The sequence below is a fragment of the Anopheles gambiae genome, chromosome 3 (genome assembly GCF_943734735.2).
Source record: "Anopheles gambiae chromosome 3, idAnoGambNW_F1_1, whole genome shotgun sequence".
Taxonomy (NCBI): Eukaryota; Metazoa; Arthropoda; class Insecta; order Diptera; family Culicidae; genus Anopheles; species Anopheles gambiae.
Window position 1 is genome coordinate 62,836,452 of NC_064602.1, and position 26,900 is coordinate 62,863,351.

Below are 26,900 nucleotides of genomic sequence, written 5' to 3' on the forward strand. Positions count from 1 at the left end.
TAGAAAACACTTTTTCTGAGACATTTTCATGATTTGGAAACGCAGAGGTTTCTTAATCCAAAGTTATTTTGAAATAAAGATGCAAAACTTACCGTGGTAGGCGATTATACACTTTTTTTTGTTTGCTTAAAACGGTTTAAACGTTTAAAGCGCATATTAACACTTTAGACTGCGAAAATGACCGGATTTGTTCACTTGTAAACTTTGCACTACGACCGAAATGACAAATGTAAACAAAGCAACCATGGTATACTGCGATAATTGGTATATAGATGTTTAGTTGTATCAATTATGGACATACGAAAAAAAGCAACATTTTAGATGAAAAGTTGGTACATTTTGATGAGGAATTGTTAAATAAGTAACATTTTAGTGGCCAGCACGGAACTAATGAAGCCCAATGTTTTAAAATGTTTCAAATAAAAAATCAATCAGTGGTTTCAGTACGAAAATTGACTGTTTTAGATCGTTCGTTACAACCAGATGGGTAAATAGAATAGTTTTCCGGAGTCGAATTCGTTACTCCGGAATGTTTTAGCCGGTGGGGTGGGGTGTGGATTTGTGGACGAGGAAAAAATCCGGACTCATCGACTCTGAATCCGGACCAGTTCGACTCCGGAAAAATGGTATTTACCCACCACTAGTTACAACGAGCGCCCTAAAACAGTCAATTACTGAATCCACGGATGGATTTTTTATTTCAAATAACAATATTTTAAAATATTAGGCTTCATTAGTTCCGTGCTGGCCACTAAAATGTTACTTATTTAACAATTCCTTATCAAAATGTACCAACTTTTCATCTAAAATGTTGCTTTTTTTCGAATGTTTATAATTGATACAACTAAACATCTATATACCAATTATCGCAGCATACCATGGTTGCTTTGTTTACATTTGTCATTTCGGTCGTAGTGCAAAGTTTACAAATGAACAAATCCGGTCATTTTCGCAGTCTAAAGTGTTAATATGCGTTTTAACCGTTTAAACCGTTTTAAGCAAACAAAAAAAGTGTATAACCGCCTACCACGGTAAGTTTTGCATCTTTATTTCAAAATAACTTTGGATTAAGAAACCTCTGCGTTTTCAAATCATGAAAATGTCTCAGAAAAAGTGTTTTCTAATTAAGTGCAAATTTGTTGTCATAATTTAAGATTATATACCTCTCGCATGTTCAACCGTCTACACGGGTAGGCCATACGTTTTGTATGGAAGAATGATGAAAAGGAGTACATCCGGAATCCTCTGAAGTCGAACGAACTCATCTTGATTCAACCAAAGGCCACGGGACTCATCTGTACTCAACCGAAGTCGACCGTGATTGTCCGGAGTCGTCCATAGTCTTCCGTAGTCCGGTTTTAATTCGGGGTCGGATTCCATTTATCTGAGCTGAAGTCGGAGTGGATCTACGATTCCATCCCATATTGCACAACACTATCTAAGACTCATTCTACCGGAATGAGCTGGAGGTCACGATCGGCGGTGTTTAGTGCGAAAATTTTGGACATATTTTTAGAATAATTCAAATCTCTAAAGGGTCTTATGAAAACCGATAGACTCATCTATCTTCTATTCAACGTGCCTTCAATCAATTGGAAATTGTTATGTTTTTCACTAAAAATGACAGTTGGGACGCGCCCTGCTTCCAGCATTGAATGGACTACTGCCGGTGTGTGCGAGGTATACTCCAGAATCAAACGCAAATCAGGAAAAAATGACATGGATTGATAACGATTAGAAGACAAACAATCTGCTTGCCGAAGGATCAGTCTGTTAAAGCAGTGGTCTACAACCTGTGGTTCACTGATTATTTGTCCACTGAACAAAAAAAGATTGTTTTAAAGAAAAGCTAAATTTCTTACATTTTTTTCCACAATCAAGATTGGATTTTTTAACAGGCACGTCTAGAATAAGATTAAACGACATGTTTTAACTAAGTATATAAAATGTGTGCCCTATATATGTTGACTGCGGCAAATGTATTTTGAAAGCCAAGTAGTCAACGATCCTAAAAAGGTTGGAGAGCACTGAGTTTGTGGTGGATTGCTTAAAGCAATATCTTAGTTGTAATCAAGTAGCCATTGGTTACAGCAACCGTGGTTACACTAAATATCGAATTAATGTGGTTAGTCTTAGTTCACTCTTAGAACGGTGTACATCGTCTTTCAATTGCTCCCACAAGTTAAAGGACCCGTTTGGGAAACAGCGTATCATACTCGACGGAAAAAACTTCGAGGGAGTAAAGGAGTTTAGCTTTTGGAACATGGATCTTGGAACGTTAATAACTTCGGAAAACCAAACTAGTTATTAATTAACTAGTTAATTTACTACGAAATTTACTATGGGCCAAAAACGGTCTTTATCAGACGTTCAGCTCCAGAAAACTACAAGAAAAGGCAATTTGGAAGATACAGGGTTTTGAGTCATATAATGGAATACATAGTTCAACCGGTTAAGAGAATATTTCAAACCAGTAGTGGAATCGAGCAAGCATTCTACGGAGGTTTGCTATCATATAATGGAGTGTTTAAACCGAATTGTGGAATTTTGCAAGCATACAGTGGAGAGTTGTGATATGCCCTTGACAAAAATAGTTTTTCAGCAAGAACTACCTGTGGCTACAGCTTCGCATCGATGTAGATACTTGATCAAGATCAACAAGATCTGGTCTATCTGAAACATTTAACAAGTTCACTGCGCTCCACTTTTTCCTTATCTCTATACTGCATATCGCTGTCGAGCTGCTAGTTCGAGTTTAGTATTTTAACTTTGATGGCCTGTCAATAATTCAATTTATACTCATTATTCGGTACATTTTTTCATCCGAAACTAAAAAAACCTACTGGAAAGCTGTTGTAGAAAACAACGAGGTCGGCGAAAAGTGACAAATTGTTGTTTACAATTTGTGTTTATTGTAAAGCCGTTGACAGCCGAACCGAAACGTCGCCGATTTGCCGTTACCAGAGGGAGCAGAAAAAACATCGCCGCGCGAATCGAAAAACGGCCATCGCGCGAGCGCCATGAGATCAAGTCAGAAAGCGTAAGAAAGCGTACGTGAAATTTTTTAACCAATCCGCCGCGAAACTTACTTTGCTACGTTGTAAGATTTTGTTCAATAAAGTAGTGCAGTAAACTACGAGTTAAAAGATCACGTTTTAAGTTTGAGTTGAAGAAAGAACTTTGCTTCTAGAACATTTTAAAAAATTTCACTTCTTAATTTGTGAAAGCCCCGTGTGAAGCTTAGTTGAGTGAACATGAACCGCGAGAACGCTGAGTCCAACCCCGCCGCGAATTCGACAGTGCGACAACTTTCCCCGGTGCACGATTTAGAGGAAGACACTGTTTCGATACAGGACTTGGTCCAGCAAGCCAGGGAGGCTAACGAAAGCTTCATCCGGTTAACCGCGCAAATCGCTCAGTTAAGCCCGAGTGTGTCACGGGGCCTTGGAGTGTCGCTGAATGCGCAATGTGGAGGCACGGTCTCCCCAGTCAGCCAGGGAACCGCCGAAGATGTGCTCCTTCCTTCGGCCGTGCCCGTACCGCGGAGATTAACGCAAGGTACACCTGGCCGCGGCAACACGGACCGTGAACCTGCGAGCGCACCGTCTCGATCGAGCATTGCTTTCCCGGATTTTCTGCGTTACAACGCGCGAGCTAGCACTTCTGCGACTTGGCGTAGAGACGCAGACCAGAACGCTGGACCCAGCCAGCCTCCAGCCACGCAGCCTGATCGAGATCGTGACCTACAGCGAGCTTTAGAAGACCTGGAGATCAAGCAGCTCAGAGAACGGAACGAGTTGATGCAATCGTTCCAGGCCACCGGTCATCAGGGAACAACGCATCAGCAAACAAGCGCAACTGGTCATCAGGGAACGTCTTCTCAGCAACCACGCGTGAGTATCGTTCCGGAAAGATTTCAGGCGAATGTTTTCTCAGCCTTTGATCCTTCGCAGATGCAATACACGGTCAGACACGGTGGAGTACGGCTACGGGACTTGCCGACGTTTGCCGGCAACCCCGAAGAGTGGCCGATGTTTCTTTCCTCCTTCGAATACACCACGGAGGAGTACGTCTACAGTGATGTGGACAACCTAGACCGACTTCAAAAGGCTCTGAAGGGAAAGGCGTTGGAGTCAGTACGTTGCCTCTTGATACATCCGTCCAATGTACCGAATGTTATCAGCACATTAAAAATGCTCTACGGTCGTCCTGAGATTATTGTTCACTCGCTAGTAAACAAGGTGCGCGCCATGCCCGCACCTAAACAGGATCGTCTCGATACGCTGATAGATTTTGGGATCGCAGTCCAGAATCTTTGTGCGACAATCACAGCCACAGGTCTCGACGAATACATGTTCAACGTGGCTTTGTTATACGAGCTGACGGAGCGCTTGCCTTCATCGCTAAAGCTCAATTGGGGATGTCATCAAATGAACTTGGGACGTGTAACGTTGTCAAGCTTAAATGATTGGCTGAATCATTTGGTCCAAGCAGCCAGTTTGGTGACTGTTTCCTCGGTACACGTCCCAGAAAGTCCGTATACAAGAACTGCATCGAATGCCACAGCGAACAGGCAACATCGACACGTGAATGCGCATCTCACTGCCGCTCCAGCGCGACACACTGCATCGAGTTCCAGCAGAGCCACACCACGTTGCCCAGTATGCCAACAACAATGCGCCAACGTAGAAAGCTGCCCTGACTTTCTTGCCATGGACATAGACGCCCGTTGGCGAGCAGTGCGAGAGAAACATCTTTGTCGCAAATGTCTTGAACGACACTTTAATCGTTGCGAAAGAAGAACGCCGTGTGGCACAAATGGTTGCGTTTTCCTACACAACAGATTGCTTCATGATGGTCGGAGAACCACAGCCGAAGCGCTATCAGCCGGAACCGGCGGACACCATATGAGCAACCACCACCAAACCGCGTTAGCGAAGCCGCCACTCTTCCGTTATGTCCCGGTAACACTTCATGGCAATGGCCGCAAAGTTGATACGTTTGCGTTCTTGGACGACGGCTCGTCCGCCACGTTCGTCGAACATGCTTTGGTAGAAGAACTTGGCCTGCAAGGAACTCCTCATCCGTTGTGCCTCTGGTGGACCGGAAATCAGAAAAGAGAGGAGAAGAATTCGGTGAGGGTATCGTTAAGTTTGTCAGGACGTGATGAAATCGGCAAGGTGTATGTCTTACCAAATGTGCATACCGTACAGAGTCTGGCGCTACCGAGACAGTCACTTAGCGCAGAGAAACTTCAAAGCACATTCGATCATTTGAGAGGCTTAAAGCTTAATTCATACACTGACATCACGCCTAGGATCCTCATTGGTATGGATAACTGCCATCTAGGTAATCCGATGACATACCGTGAGGGAAAGCCACATGAACCTGTTGCCGCCAAGACACGATTGGGCTGGATAGTGTATGGATCGTACCCAACGAATACCGGTAATGGCGCGAATGGCTTCCTAAACCATCATAGCCCACAAGTTTGCCCGTGTGTAGATAGCACAGACGATAGAATCGATATTGAGCTTAAGAAATATTTTGCGATCGATTCGATAGGCATTACCAAATTGCCCCATCCAGTTGGCTCTAAAGATGATGAAAAGGCGTTGGAGATCCTTGCAACCACGACTCATTTAAAAGGAAATCGTTATGAAACAGGTTTACTGTGGAAGTATAGCAATGTTCAGCTACCACCAAGTAAACTCATGGTCATAAGACGTTTCGAATGCCTGCAAAGAAAAATGCAAAAAGATCCGGTGTTGAGAGCTGCTATCATCGACAAGATGAACGATTACGAAACAAAGGGCTACATCCGGCGCCTCACACCAAACGAAATAGCTGATACACGGAATACAGACTGGTTCTTGCCGACATTTCCGGTAACGAATCCTAACAAGCCAGGAAAAATCCGTATAGTGTTCGACGCAGCCGCCAAGTCTAACGGAGTCAGTTTAAACACGTTCCTGCTCAAAGGTCCAGATCAGCTGGTAGACCTCCTGACGGTCCTGTATAAATTCCGAGAGCATCGAATAGGCGTAGTAGGAGACATCAAGGAGATGTTCTTTCTGTTGAACGCAGTCAATGTTAATCATTCGCTGAGTAAAACAAAAGAGAACAAACCAATTTGTTCTGCTGCGCAAATCCACGTTTTATTCACATCTATTTTATCCACACACGGAAGCTGTCAGCGCGGCTCGATGACAGCTAAAACACAGTTCAATGTCTTAGCCATATTATGGCGTGGAAACACCGTTCAGAGGAACAGGGTTTATAGGAACAGGGTTCTTCGGCATGACTTCCAACACTCCTCCTCATGTCGAAGAATTTCTCTCCTCAGTTATTCTAACTTCAGCATCTTACGAAACATGTCATGTTTCTGCGGACCTAATGGTTTAGTCATTATATCTGCAACCATGACAGTCGTAGGGCAATATTCCAAAACAATTTCCTTCTTCTCACAAAGTTCTCTTATAAACCGCTCTCGGGTATCGATGTGCTTCGATTTCCGACTTATTCTGTCTGTTTTTACAAAGGCGATACAACCTTGGTTATCTTCTTTGATTGTAGTCGCGTTCAATTGATCTTTCTGCCCAGTATAGCTACTGTCGCCGCAATATCTTTTGTTCCTTTTAGATAACGAAGTATGCGTTTGGCAGCTATCCAATCCAGATGTTGAACGTCTACTTTCTGAATCGCCTGCCCAATCGGCATCGGAATATCCGATCAGGCCTTGGTTTTTGAATCGGACAGATATAGCAATCCACCCACTAGACTTCGATACATTGTAGCATCTTCGAAATTCTCTGCATTGGCACTTTGTTTCAGGTATCCAGGGTCCATTGGTGATCTAGCAACTTTAGCTTCTTGCATTCCGTGATCCGTTAGTAATTTTTCTATAAACTGTTTAAGCCGAATTCCATATACTCCATCGGTACTTATCACTTCCATACCTAAAAAGTGACGTATTTCGCCCAAGCAATTAATTTCAAATTTCTTGCTTAAATGATCGTATATCTTCTTGGCCTTTACTTCGTCTGCTGCTGCGATCAGTATGTCGTCCACATAGACTAATAAGAAGATATGTTGACCACCATGAATCGACTTGACAAATAAACATTGATCTGCGAAAGAGGATTTGAAACCTAAATTTGTAAGTACTTCATTTAGCGTCTTATGCCAACAACGAGCTGATTGATGTAGTCCATATATACTACGTTTCAATCGACACACTAGCTCCTCCTGTCCTTGAGCTTCAAACCCAGGTGGTTGATGCATATATACTTCATCTTCTAATATTCCATTAAGGTATGCGGTTTTGACATCATAATGACGTACTGTTAGCTTTTGCTTCCAAGCAATTACGAGAAAAGTTCGCAAGGTAGTGTGACGGGTAACTGGTGCATACACTTCTTCATAATCCAGTCCATATTGTTGTTTATAGCCTTGCGCGACCAGTCTGGCTTTATGTTTAACTATTTCATCATCTTGATTCTTTTTGATTTTGAAAACCCATTTCGAACCTATTACCGTTTTACCCTTTGGAAATGGTACGAGTTCCCAAGTATTGTTTTGTTTGTGAGAGTTAATTTCTTCTTCCATCGCATTTTTCCAATTTGGTTCTTTCATTGCTTCGCGGTAATTAACTGGTTCTTCTTTCGCGCAAGCTGCTACTCCCATGGCTAAATCAAGGATATAATCGTTTAAATGTTTAGGTAGTTTTACTTTTCTCTTTTCTGGTGGTAACTGTTCTTTAGTTGTTTGAATATCAGTTTCAGCATCCGTGAATTCATCATTAGAATCATCCTTAACCGTTTGATCATTACTGGTTTCTGATAGCTCCTCCAAGAATGATTCAATATTAACTTCTTCCGAAGTTTCTTCTTTATCTTCAATAAAACGAACATCTCGGCTTATGGTGATTTCATCAGTTTCTAAATCAACAAAACGATATCCTTTATGTTCTAAGGAATATCCAACGAACGTTAGTTTTCGGGCTTTATGATCGAGCTTGCTTCGTTTTACATCGGGTATATGTACATACGCTTGACTTCCAAAAAGGCGAATATGGCTCAAATCTGGCTTTCGACCCCACCACAATTCATAAGGTGTTTTAGGAACAGTTCTCGACGGAAGCCGATTTATAAGATAGGTAGCTGTTTGAACGGCTTCTCCCCAGAAACGCTTGTCTATGTTTGCATCCAGCAACATACAGGTAGCCATTTCAGTGATAGTTCTATTTTTACGTTCAGCCACACCATTGGACTGAGGTGAATATGGTGTGGTGTACTGTGGCTTTATACCCTCTTCTTTATAAAATTTACGTAGCTCTGTATTATTAAATTCTCCACCACCATCTGAACGAATAACCCGAGGCTTACGTCCAAAATTGTTTTCTACCCATCGTACATATTCTTTAATATTTTCTACTGCATCAGATTTGTTTTTCATTAAGTATGTAACTGTATATCTACTGAAATCATCAGTAATGTGCATCATGTAACGGTTACCGCTGGGTGTTTCAGTTTTCGATGGCCCCCATACGTCGGTGTGCACTAAATCAAGAATTTTGTTTGATTTTCTGTCAGAGACGGTTGGAAAGGGAGATCTACATGATTTACCTTTCATGCAACATTCACATGTTATTCTTAAACCACAATCACTCACCCTTATTCCGGTTCCTAGATCTTCTCTATACATTCTCTCAATCGCTGACCAGTCACGATGCCCAAGCCGTCTATGCCATTGATGTTGACAATCTGCTTTGTGTTTTACCAGTAATGCAGTCATCGAGGTTTCTACCTCGTCTAGAAAATATAACCCACCGTTTATAGATCCTGTAGCGACCACTGCACCACCGGCACTCACAATTTGACATCCCTTTTCATTGAATGTCACTTCCAGGTTCTTTTGTGCTAATTTCCCGACAGAAAGAAGATTAGTAGAGAGCCCGGGTACGAATCTAACATTATTCATTTCGATTTGCATTATTTTGCCGGAACCGTCAATGCCCTGTATAATGCCTTTTCCTTCGCCACGAATTTGTGATTTGTTACCGTCGGCCATGGTGATGAATCCACCTTCGTATTCATCTAATGATGTAAAAAATGATCGATTATTGGTCATATGCGCGCTAGCGCCACTGTCGATGACCCAGCTATGCGACTTTTCTATTCTGCCCACCGTGAACGCTATTGTTCGCGAGTCGCTTTGTGCTGCTTTTGCTCTTCCGGAATTATTACCGGCACTAGTAGATTGCTCTTCATTTTTCTTGATAGCCAAAAATTTCCTACAATTCTGCTTGAAATGGCCTGGTTTCTTGCAGAAATGGCATGTGCGTACCCTACCACCTAATTGATTATTGAATGGCTTACCCTCAGCAGATCGCATAGCCTTTTCAGTTTTAGAAGATTCACCTTCTCGTCGTTCCATTTGACGATTATATTCATCGATAAGTTTAGATTTTACTCCTTCAAGAGATATGTCTTCGTCTGAACGACTATCTAACGCTGTAACTAAACCATCATACGAAGCTGGTAAACTGCGCAATAACATGCACACTTTTGTATCTTTATCTAATGCTGTACCTGCAGCTTCGAGGCGGTCGAATAAATCGTCGAAAATGCGCAGGTGATCTTCCACGTTACCTTGTGTTGCCAGGTTTGTCGCACATAATTTCTTCAAAAGAGATACTCGAACAGATCGTGTCGTTTTCTGGTGGTATGTTTTCAATTTGTCATAAACGTCGTGTGCAAACACGGAATTCTTCACCAGTGGTAATTGGCTATCGTCGATTAGTAATATTATTGTGGCCTTTGCTTTTCGGTCTGTTGTCTTCCAAAACGGGGTGCGCTCGATTTCTGGGGGAATGGGTGATTCTACAACATCCCACAAATTTTCTCGACTCAGAAGCATTTCTATCCGAATACTCCATGTTTGCCAGTTGCTCCCATTTAGCTTATCGATTGTGAATTTTGTCTCACTCATTTTTCACGTCGTAGCAGCACTGATTTTACAATGTGAAAAGAAATCACTATCCGGCTCTTCTCGGCCGAATCTTTCAGCTGAATGTAATACTCTTGTTTTGAGTCAACTTGCTGGGCCCATAACCTGTTGAACGCAGTCAATGTTAATCATTCGCTGAGTAAAACAAAAGAGAACAAACCAATTTGTTCTGCTGCGCAAATCCACGTTTTATTCACATCTATTTTATCCACACACGGAAGCTGTCAGCGCGGCTCGATGACAGCTAAAACACAGTTCAATGTCTTAGCCATATTATGGCGTGGAAACACCGTTCAGAGGAACAGGGTTTATAGGAACAGGGTTCTTCGGCATGACTTCCAACACTTTCAAGTGGCTATGCGACCCGAGGATCAGCGCAGTCAAATGATTCTATGGAACGGTGGCGAGACTGATAAGGCTCCAGACGTGTATGTTGTTACCGTTATGACGTTTGGGGCGGCGTGCTCGCCCTGCTGCGCGCATTATGTAAAGAATTTGAACGCTGAAAAGCATAGAGATGAGTTTCCTCGTGCCTTTGAATGTATTGTCAACGAGCATTACGTCGACGATATGCTCGCCAGTGTCGAAACTGAAGACGAAGCAATTAAGCTGGCGAAGGACGTACGTCACGTGCATGCGAATGGCGGATTCGAGATTAGAAACTGGCTCTCGAACTCGCATTTGGTGATGGAACAGCTTGATGTACCTGTAAAGATAGAGAAGGATGTTAACGTTGGCACAGATGCGAGAACAGAAAAGGTATTGGGAATGTGGTGGGACACGCAAGCCGACACATTCATGTACAAAGTCTCACCTAGAAACGACGAGCAGTTACTGGCAGGAGCGAAACTGCCGACTAAACGCGAAGTGCTGCGTATCCTTATGAGGATTTACGATCCTTTGGGTCTATTGGGGAACGTGTTGATGTTCCTGAAAGTATTGCTGCAAGAAATATGGCGCGCTGGTGTCGGCTGGGATGAGCAGATTGGCGGCCGTTTAGCAGAACAGTGGGAAAGGTGGACTAGCATTTTACCTGCCGTCTGCCAGATCAAAATACCAAGGTGCTACCGCCAGCGTACGTCGGCCCTACCTCGTAACGTACAGCTTCACATATTCTGCGACGCAAGTGAAAACGGGATGGCAGCGGTTGCCTATTTCCGATTTGAAGAAGGAGAAACAATAGAATGCGCTCTAATAGGTTCAAAAACTCGAGTAGCACCGCTACGGTTTCTATCGATTCCCCGTTTAGAATTGCAGGCAGCAGTGATTGGCGCACGGCTCGCACATACGATACACAAATCACATCGTTTAATAATCACAAGAACAATCTTTTGGTCGGACTCAAGGGACGTCATCTGTTGGTTACGTTCAGATCACAGACGATACAGTCAATTCGTGGCCTTCAGAGTCGGAGAAATCCTAGAGTTGACCAAAGTAGACGATTGGCAGTGGATATCAACGAAAGCCAATGTTGCAGACGATGGTACGAAATGGGCAAAAATACCCGATTTAAGCACCAACAGCAGATGGCTCAAGGGTCCGAGCTTTTTATGGCAACCGGAGAGCGATTGGCCAGCTTCACCGACACGACCAGATGATACAGCAGAAGAACTACGTCGCAACTTGCTGTTCCATGTCACAACTAAGCCACTCATCCATATCGATCGATTTTCTAAGTGGAATAGACTTCTGAGATCCGTTGGATATGTCGTTCGATTTTTGAACAATTGCACTCATAGGGCCAATAAAACACCGATCGCAACAGAACCGCTAATACAAAAAGAGCTTCAAAGAGCTGAACAGATAATACTGAAGCAAATTCAGCGAGAAGCATTTCCGCAAGAAATCAAGTGCCTCGAGAATCCTCCAACATTAAAACATCCGTGGTCAAAAAGCATCGAAAAATGTAGCGTACTGTACAAACTCTCACCAACACTCGACGACCATGGTGTGTTGAGAATAAGTGGCCGGCTTGCAAACTGCACTGCAGTGGATGAACCGCTTCGGATGCCCGTGATACTGCCCAGGCGACATGTAGGGACAGATTTAATCATTCATCACTACCACGTGATATATCAACATTGCAACCATCAGACCGTCATCAATGAATTGCGATCCAGATTCTATATACCGCGATTGCTATCGGAGTATAAACGGGTACGAAAAAACTGCCAACACTGCCTTAATCGGAAAGCTGTTCCCGAGCCGCCGTTGATGGGGTGCATTCCTGAACAAAGAACGGCTATAGCTCAGCGTGCGTTCACATGTACCGGAATAGATTATTTCGGGCCGATCAACGTAGTAGTTGGTCGCCGCGTGGAGAAGCGTTGGGGAGTGATCTTCACTTGCTTAACAACACGAGCCATCCACCTAGAAATCGCGCATTCAATGACGAGTTCGTCATGCATCCTGGCGATCCGGCGTTTTATCGCTCGGCGTGGAACGCCGCGAGAGATCATTAGTGATCGAGGTACGAATTTCGTAGGAGCTTCGAGAGAGCTCAAGGAGGCCAGAAAGAGTGTCGACGAAAACACTTTGATAGAAGAGTTTACTAGCCCTGATTTGAAGTGGACCTTTAACCCGCCGGCCGCTCCACATTTTGGAGGCTGCTGGGAACGCCTCGTCCAGTCAGTGAAAAAGGTTTTCGTTCAACTCGAATTGCCACGTCTGCCTAACGACGAAGTATTGCAATCTACCATGGCTGAAATAGAAATGATCATCAATTCGAGACCGCTGACTTACGTGCCGTTAGACGACGATTTGGCACCACCGATAACACCGAATGACTTACTATTGGGCAGCTCAAACGGCATCAAGCCACCTGCACCGTTCGATGATACAGCGACGGCCGTAAAGTCGACATGGAAAGCGTCGCAGTGTAACGCCAACTTGTTTTGGAAAAAATGGATAGCCGAGTACCTTCCGACCCTGACCCGCAGAACAAAGTGGTTCCTTCCATCTCGTTCGATCGAGGAAGGTGATGTAGTGTTGATTGCTGATAACAACCTACCGAGGAATTGTTGGCCGAAAGGAAGGGTGATAGAAGTGGTTAAAGCCAACGACGGCCAAGTAAGGCGAGCCACCGTGCAGACAGCAAGCGGAATCATCGAAAGACCTGCAACGAAGATAGCCGTGTTGGACGTTCGTAGACCTTCTTCTTCTTCTTCTTTTGTGGAGCAGGATGTAGTCTTCTATGTTTTATAAAGCCTATGCTTAATAAAGCCACATTCAAAGACGTACCGCTCTTAGGTTTTCGACTGCCTGAGTCATATACCTCTCCAATGTTGGTACCGTTGTATTTGTGTTGTTTACTTGATGATGGTTTTGACATTTCTATGTTGTGTTTATGATTTGTCTTTCAAAGTTCATATGATCATGTTATCTATGTTTTTGTGGGTAAAAGTAAGGCTCAGCCCTCTACGTTACATTGGAGAAACGTTACATCCCTTAAAATATTCCCAAGCAGCATTTTTACTACAGTTTTGTCATCCAGGCGACCGACCAGTGTACATTATTTGAATAAAAAATATTTTAAATTGAGATGAAAAAAAGATAATTGCTGTAAGATGAACCGATTTCAAGGAGATTTAATTTTTAAATAACAATTAAATAACAGGTTTAATATTTTTCATTGTTGCATTATGATTAATGAAAAAAAGTCTGAAAGAAGGAAGCTCATGAACACCCCAAAAGCTTTCAATTGGAGTAACATTTTCTATTAGAAAACATAAAATATTAAAATATTTTTAATTAAATTATATATATGAAATATAACTATTACCTTTTCAATCTATGTTTCTGGCCATTTTCAATAAAAATTACTTTAGATGCAAGGGCTCTTTTTAAAATGAGGTTAATGAAGTTAATAAATACTTGTAAGTATTTCATTATACTACTTTATCAATAACTGGGTAAATAAAAAAAATAATCATTTTTTTTATTATTTACATCTTTTATTTATAAGATTGTTAAAATTATAATTCTTGAAGTTGTGACAACTTTTCTAATTATCAACAAAGCTTTTCTAACTATCATATAAAAGTAAACAATAATAAGACATGATTATCTCTTAATTTGCTCATCAACGGCGGTTAAAACAAACGTTCAAAAATGTGCTTGGGTTTGTGATTAACAGGCGTTACGCGTAACGCTAGCGTAACGTAGAGGGCTGAGCCTTACCGCGCGGCTACATGAGGTGAAATATACAGCGAAATGAACTATTTGACAGGTGAAATATTTGACAGGTACAGCTAAAGGGTTGGGGGAGACACAACATCCGTTTTCGAAATTCTATTAAAAATAATATATTCTTAAGCAGAACATTCCCTAATTAGAAGAAATTATGAACTGTTGACTGAAAATTGACTATGTACTCGATATTGAAGTTATTTAATGGATCTAATTACGATTTTGTGCACGTTATTTGTTTACATTGCACATCAGCTGGTTGCTGAGATGCTTTATCCGTCAGATATTTCGCCTGTCAAATAGTTCATTTCGCTGTATATTTCACCTCATGTAGCCGCGCGGTTACTTTTACCTTTTTGTGTGCTGTTCAAACTTGCGGTTTTTTTCCATTATAGGGAGATTTTTGTGTCTTGTATGAATCTAATTATTTCCTTTATTATTTTTCCATCATTATTTTTCCAGTGTTTGCGAAATAGGTCTTCTTGGATGTTGGGATATTTCTGTCTTTCATTGTTGTATTTTGTACAGTGAAATATTTGGTGTTTGCCCGTTTCCTGTACAGGCGGTCCCCGAGATACACGGTACCTCTTATACGCGGATTCGGAGATACGCGGTTTTCTAAATTTGACAGTTCGTTGAACAAATTGTACTGATTTGACACATCAATTGTAAATTGCCAAATAATTTCCGTTTTGATCGAATGTTAAAAACTATTTCAAAACGTTTAAAACTGTTATATTCCGTCAGAATCATATCAAATAATTTATAAAGCGACTAAAACCGCCCCCTACATGCAAAATTACACGAAAATTATTGATATTTTGGATAAAAATCACGAGATTCGACTTACGCGGAAATTCGAGATACGCGGTATTTTGCGGCCGTTTTCGGTCCCCATTAACCGTGTATCTCGGGGACCGCCTGTACTTGGCAAACATCGCATACAGGCGGTCCCCGAGATACACGGTTAATGGGGACCGAAAACGGCCGCAAAATACCGCGTATCTCGAATTTCCGCGTAAGTCGAATCTCGTGATTTCCAGCCAAAATATCACTAATTTAAGTGCAATTTTGCAAGTTAGGGGTGGTTTTAGCCACCAAATAATTATTTGATATGTTTCTACTGAATTGAACAGTTATAAACCTTTTGCAATGGTATTTTACATTCGATCAAAACGGAAATTATTTTGCATTTGCTAATTTTTGTGTCAAATCTGTAAAATTTGCTCAAAGAACTGTCAAATTTGGAAAACCGCGTATCTCCGAATCCGCGTATAAGAGGTACCGTGTATCTCGGGGACCGCCTGTATATCATTTTCTTCTATTTTAAGTATTTTTAGCCAGTATTTGGAGAAGTCATGTCCTGTTAGTATCCGATTCATAGTCTTTATTTCATTTGCATTGATATTTATCGTTTTATGCCAGTTATCTCTTTTGAATTCTTTCTGGTATTCTGCGAATTTTTTCCCTTTATGTTGTATTTCCGTTGTGTACCATTCCTGCGTTTCAAAAATCATTCTTTGTTGAAACATAAGTTTGATGTCACTTTTTCTTAATTTGTTTTCCATAATGTTGTCTGCCGTCACTCCTTTTTTTGCTAAGGCATCCGCCTTTTCATTACCTTCGATATCGATATGTCCCGGTAACCATCTGATTTGTGCATTTATTTTTAAACTGTTTTTAATAATATTGTATGTACTTTCCTCTATATTGTTGTTATATTGTTCCCTTTTGATGATGCTGCAAGCCGCTTTACTGTCCGTATATAGTATAGGATTTATTATGTTGTTTTCCACTGCTATTTGTAGTGCCTTATCTATTGCAGTCAGTTCTACTGAGGTAATGGGTGTGTTGTTTTTTAATTTATATTTGTAACTCCAGTACATATTTTTGTTGTGTGGCTTGATGTATATACCTATACCACAACCGTCATCTGTTCTGCTTCCATCCGTGTAAATAATTGTGTTTGTTTTTCTAAAAAACTCTATTTCTTGTTGGTAATGTCTTTTGAGGATTTGTTTGTTTGTATGTTGATTTTTCGTTATATTATCCGGGGCATTGGATATTATCGATACTCTTTTAGTGTTATCATTTATTACTATATTATCCATTTTGTTTATGATATTTTTGTTTTCTTCATACAATTTTTCGTAATATGTTTTGTGCTTGTTGTTGTTGTTTCTGGTGTTGTTATTTTGGTTTCTGTCACATAGTAGATTTCTGTGAATTTTTGAATGTGCAATCTCTTTTGCTTGCTCATTGCTCGCGAGGTATTTTGCTCTTATGCCTAAAGGAATTTCTGCCGCTATGGCCATTAGTGAGGGTATAGGAGTTGTTTTGGTACATCCTGTAACTTTTCTTAGAGATTGATTTTGTATTGTATCTAACTGTTTCAGTAGTTCTTTTTTTGCATTTCTTATTGATGCTGTTCCTATTTCTAAGTTGCTTCTAATAAAACTTCTGTGAATTTGTATTGTTTTGTTAGGATTTAATTTATTGCGATAATTACAAATTCTTTTTATTGTCATTAGTCTTTTTTGTGTTTTTGTTTTCATAGCATCTATTTGTTTTTTGAATGTTAGTTTATTATCTAACCATAATCCTAAGTATTTGTAGTTATTAACTTTCTCTATTGATTTTCCTTTTATCCTTATTTTTATATTATTATTTTTCGTATCAAAAATCATGAATTTAGTTTTTTCAGTGTTAATTTCTAGTTTTAATTCATCTGTTATGTCTGAAAACTGTTTCATGATCTCCTGCATTTTTGTTTGTAGTATGTGATGACTATGACTTTGTGTAATAATTGCGAAATCATCCGCATATTGAATTATTTGTATTCCCAACCTATTTATTTTGTCATGTATGTCTTTAGTATATATGTTAAATAGGCTTGGCGATAGCACATCTCCTTGAGGAAGTCCGTCTGATATTAGTTTATTGATTATTGTATCTTCTGTGTTTAATTCTATAGTTCTGTTATTCAAAAAAGCTCCTATTCATCTAATAATTTCTTTTGGTGTTTGATATTTTTCTAATTTAGAGATAAGTATATCTGTCCGTACTTTATCATATGCATTCGTTAGGTCTAAGAAAATTATCCCTGTTGCTTTTCCTTCTCTTTTATTTTGACCTATTCGATACGTTATGTAATTTGTGCAATTGTTTATCGACCTGTTTTTGATAAATCCGAATGTTGTTCCTGGAATTACTTTATTAATATTCCAATACCTGTTCATTTCTTCCAACACTGCACTATTGGCCATTTTGATAATCGCTGGTATAAGAGCTATACCTCTATAATTCAGTGGATCGTTTTTATCTTGGTTTGCTTTTGGAAAAGTTATTATTTTCATTTTTTTGTAATGTTTTTTTATAATTCCTTTGTGCCACATTTCATTTATTTCATTAACCATTACAAGTCTTGTTTTTTCATTTATTTTCTTTAGTATTTCATATGATACTCCATCGTGACCTGGTGCTGTGTTTTTTTTCTTTTTTAATAAGCGATTCCATTTATGTATATCTATGATATCTTTGTTAGGTTTAAAGTTTCTATAAGGCTTCTTGTTTCCTTTTTTATTTTTAAAAAAATGTTTGTCTAAGAAAATTTTTGCTGCTTTCCTGTCAGTTTCTATTATGTTTCCTGCTTTTGTTTTACTTTTGAATTTCCCTTCCATTTTTTGTAAGAATTCATACAGTTTTATTGGATCTCTGTTGAAATCTACTTCCTCTAGCTTGTCCTCAAATTTTTTTATTTTATTAAGTCTTTTTTTCGTTCTAAATTCAGCTATTCCTTTATTCATGTTGATTTTATTTTCCGTGCTTTTGTCATTGTTGAAAATTTTTCTAAGTTCATTTTTGTTTTTCCATGCTTTTTCTGTTTCTATATTCCAGTATATTTTTGGTTTTTTTTTCGATGTGATTTTGTTAGATTTTATTAATTTTTTAATTTGTTTTGTTACCTGGTATGCTGTCGTGGTTTCTTTTACCTCGATTGCTTCTATTTCTTTGAACAAATTTGATTTATTTGTGTATGTTACTGTGTGTTCCTGTATTATTTCATTTATTTTTGTTATTATAGTTTTGTGGTTTGTTGCACCCATATGATGTTCTGTAACTGTTCTTTGGCACTTATCTATTATATCTTCTGATATGATAGTAAGGTCAACAGCTGTTTCTCTTTTGCTTCTATCGGTGGGTATTAGTGTTTTTTCCTTGTTGTGTAATAAGCATAAATTTGAGTCATTTAATTCATTTAATAAAAAGTTCCCTTTACTGTCATTTGTTGGGTTCCCCCATATTTTGTGATGACAGTTTAAATCTCCTGTTATTATATTTTTTTGATTTCCTGATCTGTTGTGTAGTAATTTGCTAACATTTTCTCTGAATCTATTAATTTTTAATTGAGGTGACATGTATACACTTACTATATTTATTTTTTCCCTGGTTAATTTTATTTCTGTAATTTGAACTTCTTTATCTTTTATGTCATGTTTGATAACTTTGTATGCTAAATTTTTTCTAATGTATATGGCTGATCCTCCATATCCATCTTCCCTGTTGCTGGTAACTAAATTGTAATTTGATACGTTTACTTTATTAACTTCCTCTTCTTTCATCCATGTTTCGGTAATGCACGCGATAGTAATTTTGTTTGCGTTCATCATCCTCTCTAATTCTTCTTTATTTCGTTTTAAACTTGTTATATTAGTCTGTAATAGGCTAATTTCCTTTTGATTTATCGTCGCCATTTTTATTTTCATTTAATTTTTCTTTATTGTTTAGTTTATTAGTTTGTGTTATTGTCTTGTTTTGTTTCCTGTGACAGAGTTTTTGTTTTTTTGGGTCTTCCTTTTAGTTTTTTTAATTCGGTTTCTGTTTCCATGCAACTTTCATCCTCAGTTTCTGTTGTAGTGTGGCTGTCCACTATTCCTGTGCGCTTCTGAGCATTAGCTTTGCTAGTGCTAGGAGCTTCTTCTACGCTCTCATACACTCGTCGCTCTTTTATTGTGTTAACCGGTTTTTTAAACAAAGTGTTATCTTGTTTTTTTTCCCCTGAGTTCAATCCCTCCACTGCTCTCTCTCTAACTGTAGTCTATTCTGTACCGAACTCTTTACCCCTTCCTTCCGTACCATATTGGCATACGTACCTTCATCCTCGTTGTTATTCGTCACCGTTTTTTTGTACTGGAGACAGGTCATGCCTAAATGCATGTTGAGTTCACAGTACTTACATGTTCTCTGCTGTCCATTGTATTGTACATGCGCCTTTTCTCCTTTAATAGATACGAATGATGGTATTGGTGTATCTATTACGATGGTTACCTCTCGGTTACCATCTCTTATTCCCGCTATCGGGGATGGCGCTTCCCATACACAGTCAATGACTTTCTTTACTTCTCCAAATTTCATCATGGCTTTTTTAATCTCCTCGTTAGTTATCTGATCCGTACAGTTTTTTATTATTACTCTTGTCGAGTTATCTTCCATTTTTATGGGTATGAAATATTTCTCCCCATTGTAGTCCACCGCGTGTTTGCCATCGTGGTTATCCACTATTTTTATGGCCTCTCCCGATTCTTTTATTTGCACCACTGCAATAGCCGTTGTCGTCATCAGTTGCACCTTTAGCAAACTCTCCTTTTTTACTCCAATTTTCTCCAAAATAAATTGTATCACATAGCCCGGACTCGGTCTTTGTGGCATTGGATTGAAATCCACTTTGAAGGTATTGTCATTCGTCACCATTTTGCGAAATCGTTTTTTGTATCACTCGTTCAACGTTTGCTTTGAAAAACTGTGTTGTCCGTTTGACGTACCAACTTGGAATGGCCGTTCGTAGACCTAACAAATGAAGAACGATACGGTCAACCCACCAAACCCAGAACGTATTTGTGGTGATGCGGCACCAGCGTAACGGTTGAACGATGGACTGAAGTAGATCGCCGACTTTAGTAGGGTAAGTTGCGTATACCAGCAACGTACCGGGCGGGAGAATGTTGTAGAAAACAACGAGGTCGGCGAAAAGTGACAAATTGTTGTTTACAATTTGTGTTTATTGTAAAGCCGTTGACAGCCGAACCGAAACGTCGCCGATTTGCCGTTACCAGAGGGAGCAGAAAAAACATCGCCGCGCGAATCGAAAAACGGCCATCGCGCGAGCGCCATGAGATCAAGTCAGAAAGCGTAAGAAAGCGTACGTGAAATTTTTTAACCAATCCGCCGCGAAACTTACTTTGCTACGTTGTAAGATTTTGTTCAATAAAGTAGTGCAGTAAACTACGAGTTAAAAGATCACGTTTTAAGTTTGAGTTGAAGAAAGAACTTTGCTTCTAGAACAAAAGCATTAACCTATTGACTTCAATCCGACTATAATCGAGAATCATTTATCAATTAATAACTCGATTATGCGTATTACAGGGTTTCCCACGATTTATTGGTCAGTTCCCATGATTTTTTGGTGCATTCCCACGATTTTTTTTATCGTATCCCATAGATTTTTGGTTCATTCCCATAATTTATTGGTATTTTTCGATTGGTTATCAATACAATTGCACCAAAAAATTCTGGGAAACGGCCAAAAAATCGGGGGAACGCACCAAAAACAATATGAGAACCCACCAAAAATTGATGGGAATCAACCAATAAATCGTGGTAAACCCTGTATGAATTATTAATTATTGGCTCCTATTTAATCTTAATATGACTTCACTTACGGTTAACTACACGGGATCGTTTCATTGAATAATGTAGTATAATTAAGCCATAATGATAAATGCAATCAACTTAACGTTCAGTGTCGTACAGCACCAGATTACATGTTACTGGGTTGTTAATTTTCTTTCCAAAAATGTCTGGAAGTGCTTCCTATATTGTCGAATTAACGTTTAAATACCTGTTATGCATGGTTGACCGGTATACCGGTAGACGGATTAACTCCTATAAAACGTCGACGTAATTCACCGCCCATCTAAAATAGAAAAATACTTTGCAACGCAGGCAGTTTATTCAGAATATTCATTTATTTTACGATATCTCCTACTACTAATTATACACATATGATAACAAAGCCTTAACGTAACAATAATGAAACAAAGTGAGAAGTAATTAAAACTTATTGGTAGAAGCATTTTAAAACCCAAATTGTACTCTGCAGTGTAATTTATGTCAAATCACGGATTCGTATTACCTTCTACCAAATCACTCACTTCGACAGATGTGATCTTGATCACAGGATATTTTTTCTGATTTTGCATAAACAATTTGCATGTGGTTTGATTATCTTCTTGTTCTTCTGTTGTAAGAACAGGCATCAGCATCAATTCCTTATGCGTTTCTAAATCACTCTTCTGTTGTGCATAATACTTCTGATAGCCTTCTTCCAACAATTGAATTGATCCATGGCAAGTATACTGTGCCTCGCGCTTTGACAAAATAAAACCATTGATGAAACACATTTTCACCTCTAGCAGCGTTTGGTCTTCAATCATGGGAGCAGCCGATGGTACAACATAATCTTCATTACGATGTATAATTGTCATATGGTCGTAAAGCACCTTCAATTCCTTAAAGGTTGCATCACACTGCGGGCAATCGTATTTCAACGCATGTCTAGCCACATGCTGACCCATGCTTAACTCGTCCACAGTTTGTTCAGTACATAACCCACAAATGTATCTTATTACCCTGCCGTCTCCCTTGTTTTCAACGTTCTGCTTCTTACCAAGCGTTAGCGCCCAGTCAATAAAGGTATCGTCAATATGATCAAATGGAGACAAATGTTTAGCTCCACTACTGTGGTGCTGTTGATAGTGATGGGAGAAATCTTTCTCATGGCCAGAACCATTGAGATACGCACACAGTCCACATTTGAGTGGGTTCCAATAATCAAGACATACGAAAGTTTTATCTGCGTGCGTCGTTTCACAATGGGTCCGAAGCGCCGAAAAGGTATCCTCCTTGTCACAATAAAAGCAGCGTTTAATGCTGCACAACCGAAATCCGGTAAACGAACCAATTTTATCGCTCTCCTCTGTTGGATCATTGAGAAAATTTTTGCTAATCAAACCATGGACAATTCGGGAGTGCATGTGCAATGATTTATAGTGCTCGAAGCAGTCATCACAAAAGAGGCAACCAAATTTGGTGCAAACACTCCAACGACAGGTTACGTCTTTCTTTACAGCAACCCGTTTTGAGGCACGCCTTTCCATCGCAAAAGCATTCATTACTGTATTTGGCGACATGCTCTGTTCCATCGCTGATTCCAAGGATTTTGCACGAGGCCGTTCACTATGATTGTCTACTGAAAGGTCTTTATTAGTCTCACCTGTAGCATTACTGTCCTTAGATTGTTGGCTGTCCTCCATTGCAGTATCTTTATTTGCATCCGTAGCAGCTGTGTTCGTTTCATTCGTCATGGTGTCACTTTCGAGATCCTTTTCCACTTTCACCTTTGCAGCTGACGCTGAGACAACTTCTTGTTGGTCAGTTTCATCGGTAGCTAGAAGAGCATAACTATGCTCTCGTAACACCGGACATAGCATTAAATTCTCACGCCTGCTACTACCCTTGCCTACTCTTCTATGTTCTGTGTTTATGCGTTCATTCAAAGAGTCGTCAAAATCTGCCAGCCTTTCGTCCAAATCTTCTGCATCATCAATCGACGAAGAAATTGTGATTGCCTCAACTACTTTCTCTATGATTTGCAAATCGTCGGAAGATTCTGATTCTGTGTCTTCGTTGTTTGATGATTGTTCGATTTCCTTCACATGGTACATCTCAATCATCACGACGTCCTGCTCATTATGTTTGTCTTTAAAATGTTTAATACTTTCCGCGTTAGTAAATGTTCGAAATTTGCACAGCGAACACATGAAACGCTCACCTGGCAAATCGTGCACATTCTGCATATGCTCCATGATCGTTTGCCTTAAGGGCGACCGCAACTGGCATACATTACATTCCCATTGCTCCGATGATTCACGCAACACGTTTATCTCACACTTGGACGAATGCATAACGCTCTTGATGTGCATGGCTACATTCTCAAACAAATAATGGTAATAGGCACAGTTTCCACACCCGTATAAATTTTCCCCATGGTAGTACAGATGCTGAAAGATAGTTTCTGGGCTTTTCAGCCAATCTTTGAATGTTTTGCTGCAATGCGCACATATGTAAGAGTTGTGATTTTTTCTCTCAGGGCACTCAATTAAGTGCTTTTGAAATGATATTTTACTGGTCTCATTACTGCCACAGAGACCACACTTATAAAGCAAGCTGTAGTGTGCTTGTTTGGGATATCGTTTATGGCTCACAGTACCCGTTGCGGTAATTCCAGCAAAACTCGATTTAGACCATAACAACGGTTTGTTTGAGTTGATTTTCGTTTGTATGAGCTTTTCTCCTATTTCTATAGTTTGTTTCACATACTTTCGCTTGTCTTCCACTGATATTCTGCCTGGCATGACGGTAATTATATCGGACAATATATCCTTCTTTACCGGATGAGCAAAGGACAGCTGCACCGAAGTACAGCCATGCTCCGTGTTCATGTGTTTCACAACACTAGGTAGCAAAAAATGTTTGTAACAGCACACGAAACAAACATACTGATTGAGACTGTGCACTGTGAGATGATAGATGTAAGTGTTTATATTGTTCAACTTAAGTAGACAGTGACTGCAAGTGATTGGTAACGGGGCTTCTGTAGATAGTATGTGATGATAGCTTCGCATGTGCTGTACTAGTGCGTCGTGATTCTCGAACCGTTCCGTACATGAGATCATTCCGCACGTGTTAATCTCCATCGGGGTGATCTTTTTTCTGTTTGCACGTAAACACAAAAATCGGTAGTATCGATCGATTAGATCAGGAAATTCTTCAAAATGAAAACCTATTTGCTTTACTGTAGCTTCTTTTTCGCCATAACCACTGTACGAGGCAACAAAAGGTCTATCGAAAATTGTCATGCTGGGTATCTTGACTCTATTAGAGATTTCGCTGTTTTGAGCGCTAGTTGCGAAGGCTCTTTGTGTCACATCACAAAATTGCTTCGAAGAAGTAGGTTTATCGAATGATGAGGTTGTAGAGCTGGTAGTCATACAGCTGTCTGTAGAAGATCGTACGGTTTGCGTTGTACGACTTGTTATTATTGCTGGGTGCGTTCCATTTGGCCTAATTGGTCCATTTCCAACCATCAAGGGAGACCTAGCACTTAGCCCCGTAATGGTAGATGGTTTCGCCACAGTAATATTGGCATTCGAAGAAAGTTTTAACAACATTGTTCCAGTTTCGGAGCGTATCAACCTAAATCTCTTGTTCGAACCTAACACAGGCGAATCGCTTACTCGTTTCGTACCACGATTAACGTTCACGTTAGCGTTGGGGAAAGAAACTGTACGATTGGCAGCCGCTATAGGCAATGTTTGCTGGGCAGTTAGGATTTTCCCTGCTGTAGAGAGTTTAATTCCCCCTTGAACGTTAAGAATTTTTGGTATTTTGGTGTCCACATTTGGGTCTTCCTTTTTTATGTCCGCCGGTAATATCGGTGGTACTGCAATCGGTGATTTTTCATTATTATTAATACTAGTTTTTGTAACGCTTTTCGAAGTATCGGGATCCAAATATTTCACAAGTTCGTTAGGTACTACTACTCTTAAATCTAGCAAGTACTTTTTATTAGGCTGATTCGATTTCTGAAAGAGAAAAAATGGGTTTAAAGTTAAATTTAATTTTAATTAAAGTTTTAAAAAGAATGTGAAAGTAAAAGTGTAAATATACAGACCATCACTTCTCGCCTTTTAGAACAGAATAATGGTTTGTTAGGATGAACATTACTAAGATGCCGTTGCATCATTTGCTTAATGTTGCACGCATAATCACAATACAAACATTCATATGTTCCGATGTAATGGGTAAGCAAATGAGCGGCAACATTGTCCTTCTTAATTGTTCTTAAGCACCAGCAGCATGAGATAGCCACACCACAGTGGACCGTTTGTACATGTTCTATAAACGATGATATAGCCAGATATTGCTTATGGCATACTGTCGAGTGCAAATGTAGAAAAAACAGTGTAGGAAAAATTAAATATAAATCGTTTAGGAATGTTTTGCCTTCATTCATACCTGTACATTTCAATATTTTTTGCCGTACTTTTCCTTTCAAAGCAGCAGACATATAATTAATCTTAGGAATGTCGCGGCGTTCGGGGAGTTCGATGATTGATTTTTCACCGCTTCGATCTTCAGCATGATATATTTGCTGATGATTTAACACATTAGCAGCATCCAGTGAGCGATAAAAGCAATAACCGCACTGAAAACGGCATTGCCCATGGTCTTTCTTGATGTGATCAATAAGATCAATTATTTTATCACAAACCATAACACAATAAGCGCAAGTAAAAATTCCGGCACTATCATCGTGTTTCGCTAAATGAACCACCATGTCACAGGAATCGTTCGTATTAAAGCTACAATAACTTCCCATACACTTGAACAAATTGCTTAAGGATTCTCCATCCAGCATCGGACTGCACCAATCCCAACATTTCATTAATGGTTCTTTGGTCCATGGTTTTAATATATTTTTAACGGTTGAAACATCCTTTTGCGCCGCCGCATTCATTGCAGAAAATATGTATGTATTTGAAGATATATATCTGAAATAAAAAAATAAATAAACATCTTTAATTTAAATATTAAAACATCGATTTTAAAGTCACTTGATTCATCTGCTCAAAATGATGAATGATCCAATTGCATTTAAAAATATTCAGATTCTATTTTAAACAAAATATTATACCCAAATTTGAAACGACATCGCGAATAAATGATCGCATTTTAACAGTCGTTTAAAGTTCCTTTTGGTTTCCCCGAGTTTTTGTTGTACATTTCTGTTAAAATAAACCAGTTAAAATAAGCAGTGAACGACTGCTCGATTTCACATATAGGCAATCACAGGGAAAAATTCGAGCAATATAATTCAACGACTGTTAATTTGTATCGCATACGCTCTTGATGATCGTCTGTTTAAAACATAGGGCATAGGACCAGTCGTTAAAATTGTTAAATCAAAAAAGACTAATGACAATAAAAATAATTTGTATTGTAAATATCGCAATAAATTAAATCCTAACAAAACAATACAAATACACAGAAGTTTTACAAGAAACAACTTAGAAATAGGAACGGCAACAATACGAAATGCAAAAAAGAACTACTCAATCAACTAGAAACAAGAGAAAATCAGTATCACTAAGAAAAGTTACAGGATGTACCAAAACAAGTCCTGTACCCTCACTAATGGCCAAAGCGGCAGAAATTCCTGTTGTTATGAACCAACGCAAGATGATTCTCATGAGAACTGGATTTAGTAATGAAAACACAGAACGAAATTTTATAGCAAATAGAGAGAATTATATTGTCAAAATTAGGAATAAAGAAAACCCTCTTCCGTTACTGCATCCAACCAAACAAGACGTGTTTTCTCTAAGCTCCGAAAATTACCCTAGTAATTTACAACAGGTTATGGGCCCAGACCCAATCCAAAATTAAGTAATTAATATTCTATCGAAGATAAAAGTGCCACACTTCACATCACCCGAACAAAGAGTGAAATTTTGTGTACGAGAGAAATGAGCACGGAGGAAGCGAATTCCGCAGGACCGAGCAGAGAGAGCAGCGCAGGA

At 39.5% G+C, this 26,900-nt stretch overlaps 1 protein-coding gene and 1 long non-coding RNA gene across 4 annotated transcripts in view; one reads left to right on the forward strand and one right to left on the reverse strand.

Annotated features, from left to right (window-relative positions):
• Positions 1-1,876, forward strand: LOC4577923 (uncharacterized). Its single transcript, XR_009766037.1, has 2 exons — positions 1-1,031; positions 1,155-1,876. It is a non-coding gene; the product is annotated as an uncharacterized LOC4577923 (long non-coding RNA).
• A 19,329-nt stretch (positions 1,877-21,205) lies between these two features.
• LOC133394082 (uncharacterized) overlaps positions 21,206-26,900 on the reverse strand; it is a 41,542-nt gene continuing 35,847 nt past the window's right edge. For 2 of the 3 annotated variants that reach the window (XM_061662733.1, XM_061662732.1), the window contains exons 2-4: positions 25,336-25,871; positions 24,992-25,254; positions 21,206-24,902 (exon numbers count right to left, since the gene is read on the reverse strand). In XM_061662733.1, the coding sequence (XP_061518717.1) occupies positions 21,375-24,902; positions 24,992-25,254; positions 25,336-25,837 (4,293 nt within the window). In that variant the 5' untranslated portion in view covers positions 25,838-25,871 and the 3' untranslated portion in view covers positions 21,206-21,374. Of the gene's footprint in view, positions 25,255-25,335; positions 25,872-26,900 lie in introns of all 3 variants that reach the window. The other variant, XM_061662734.1, reaches the window with a different exon arrangement.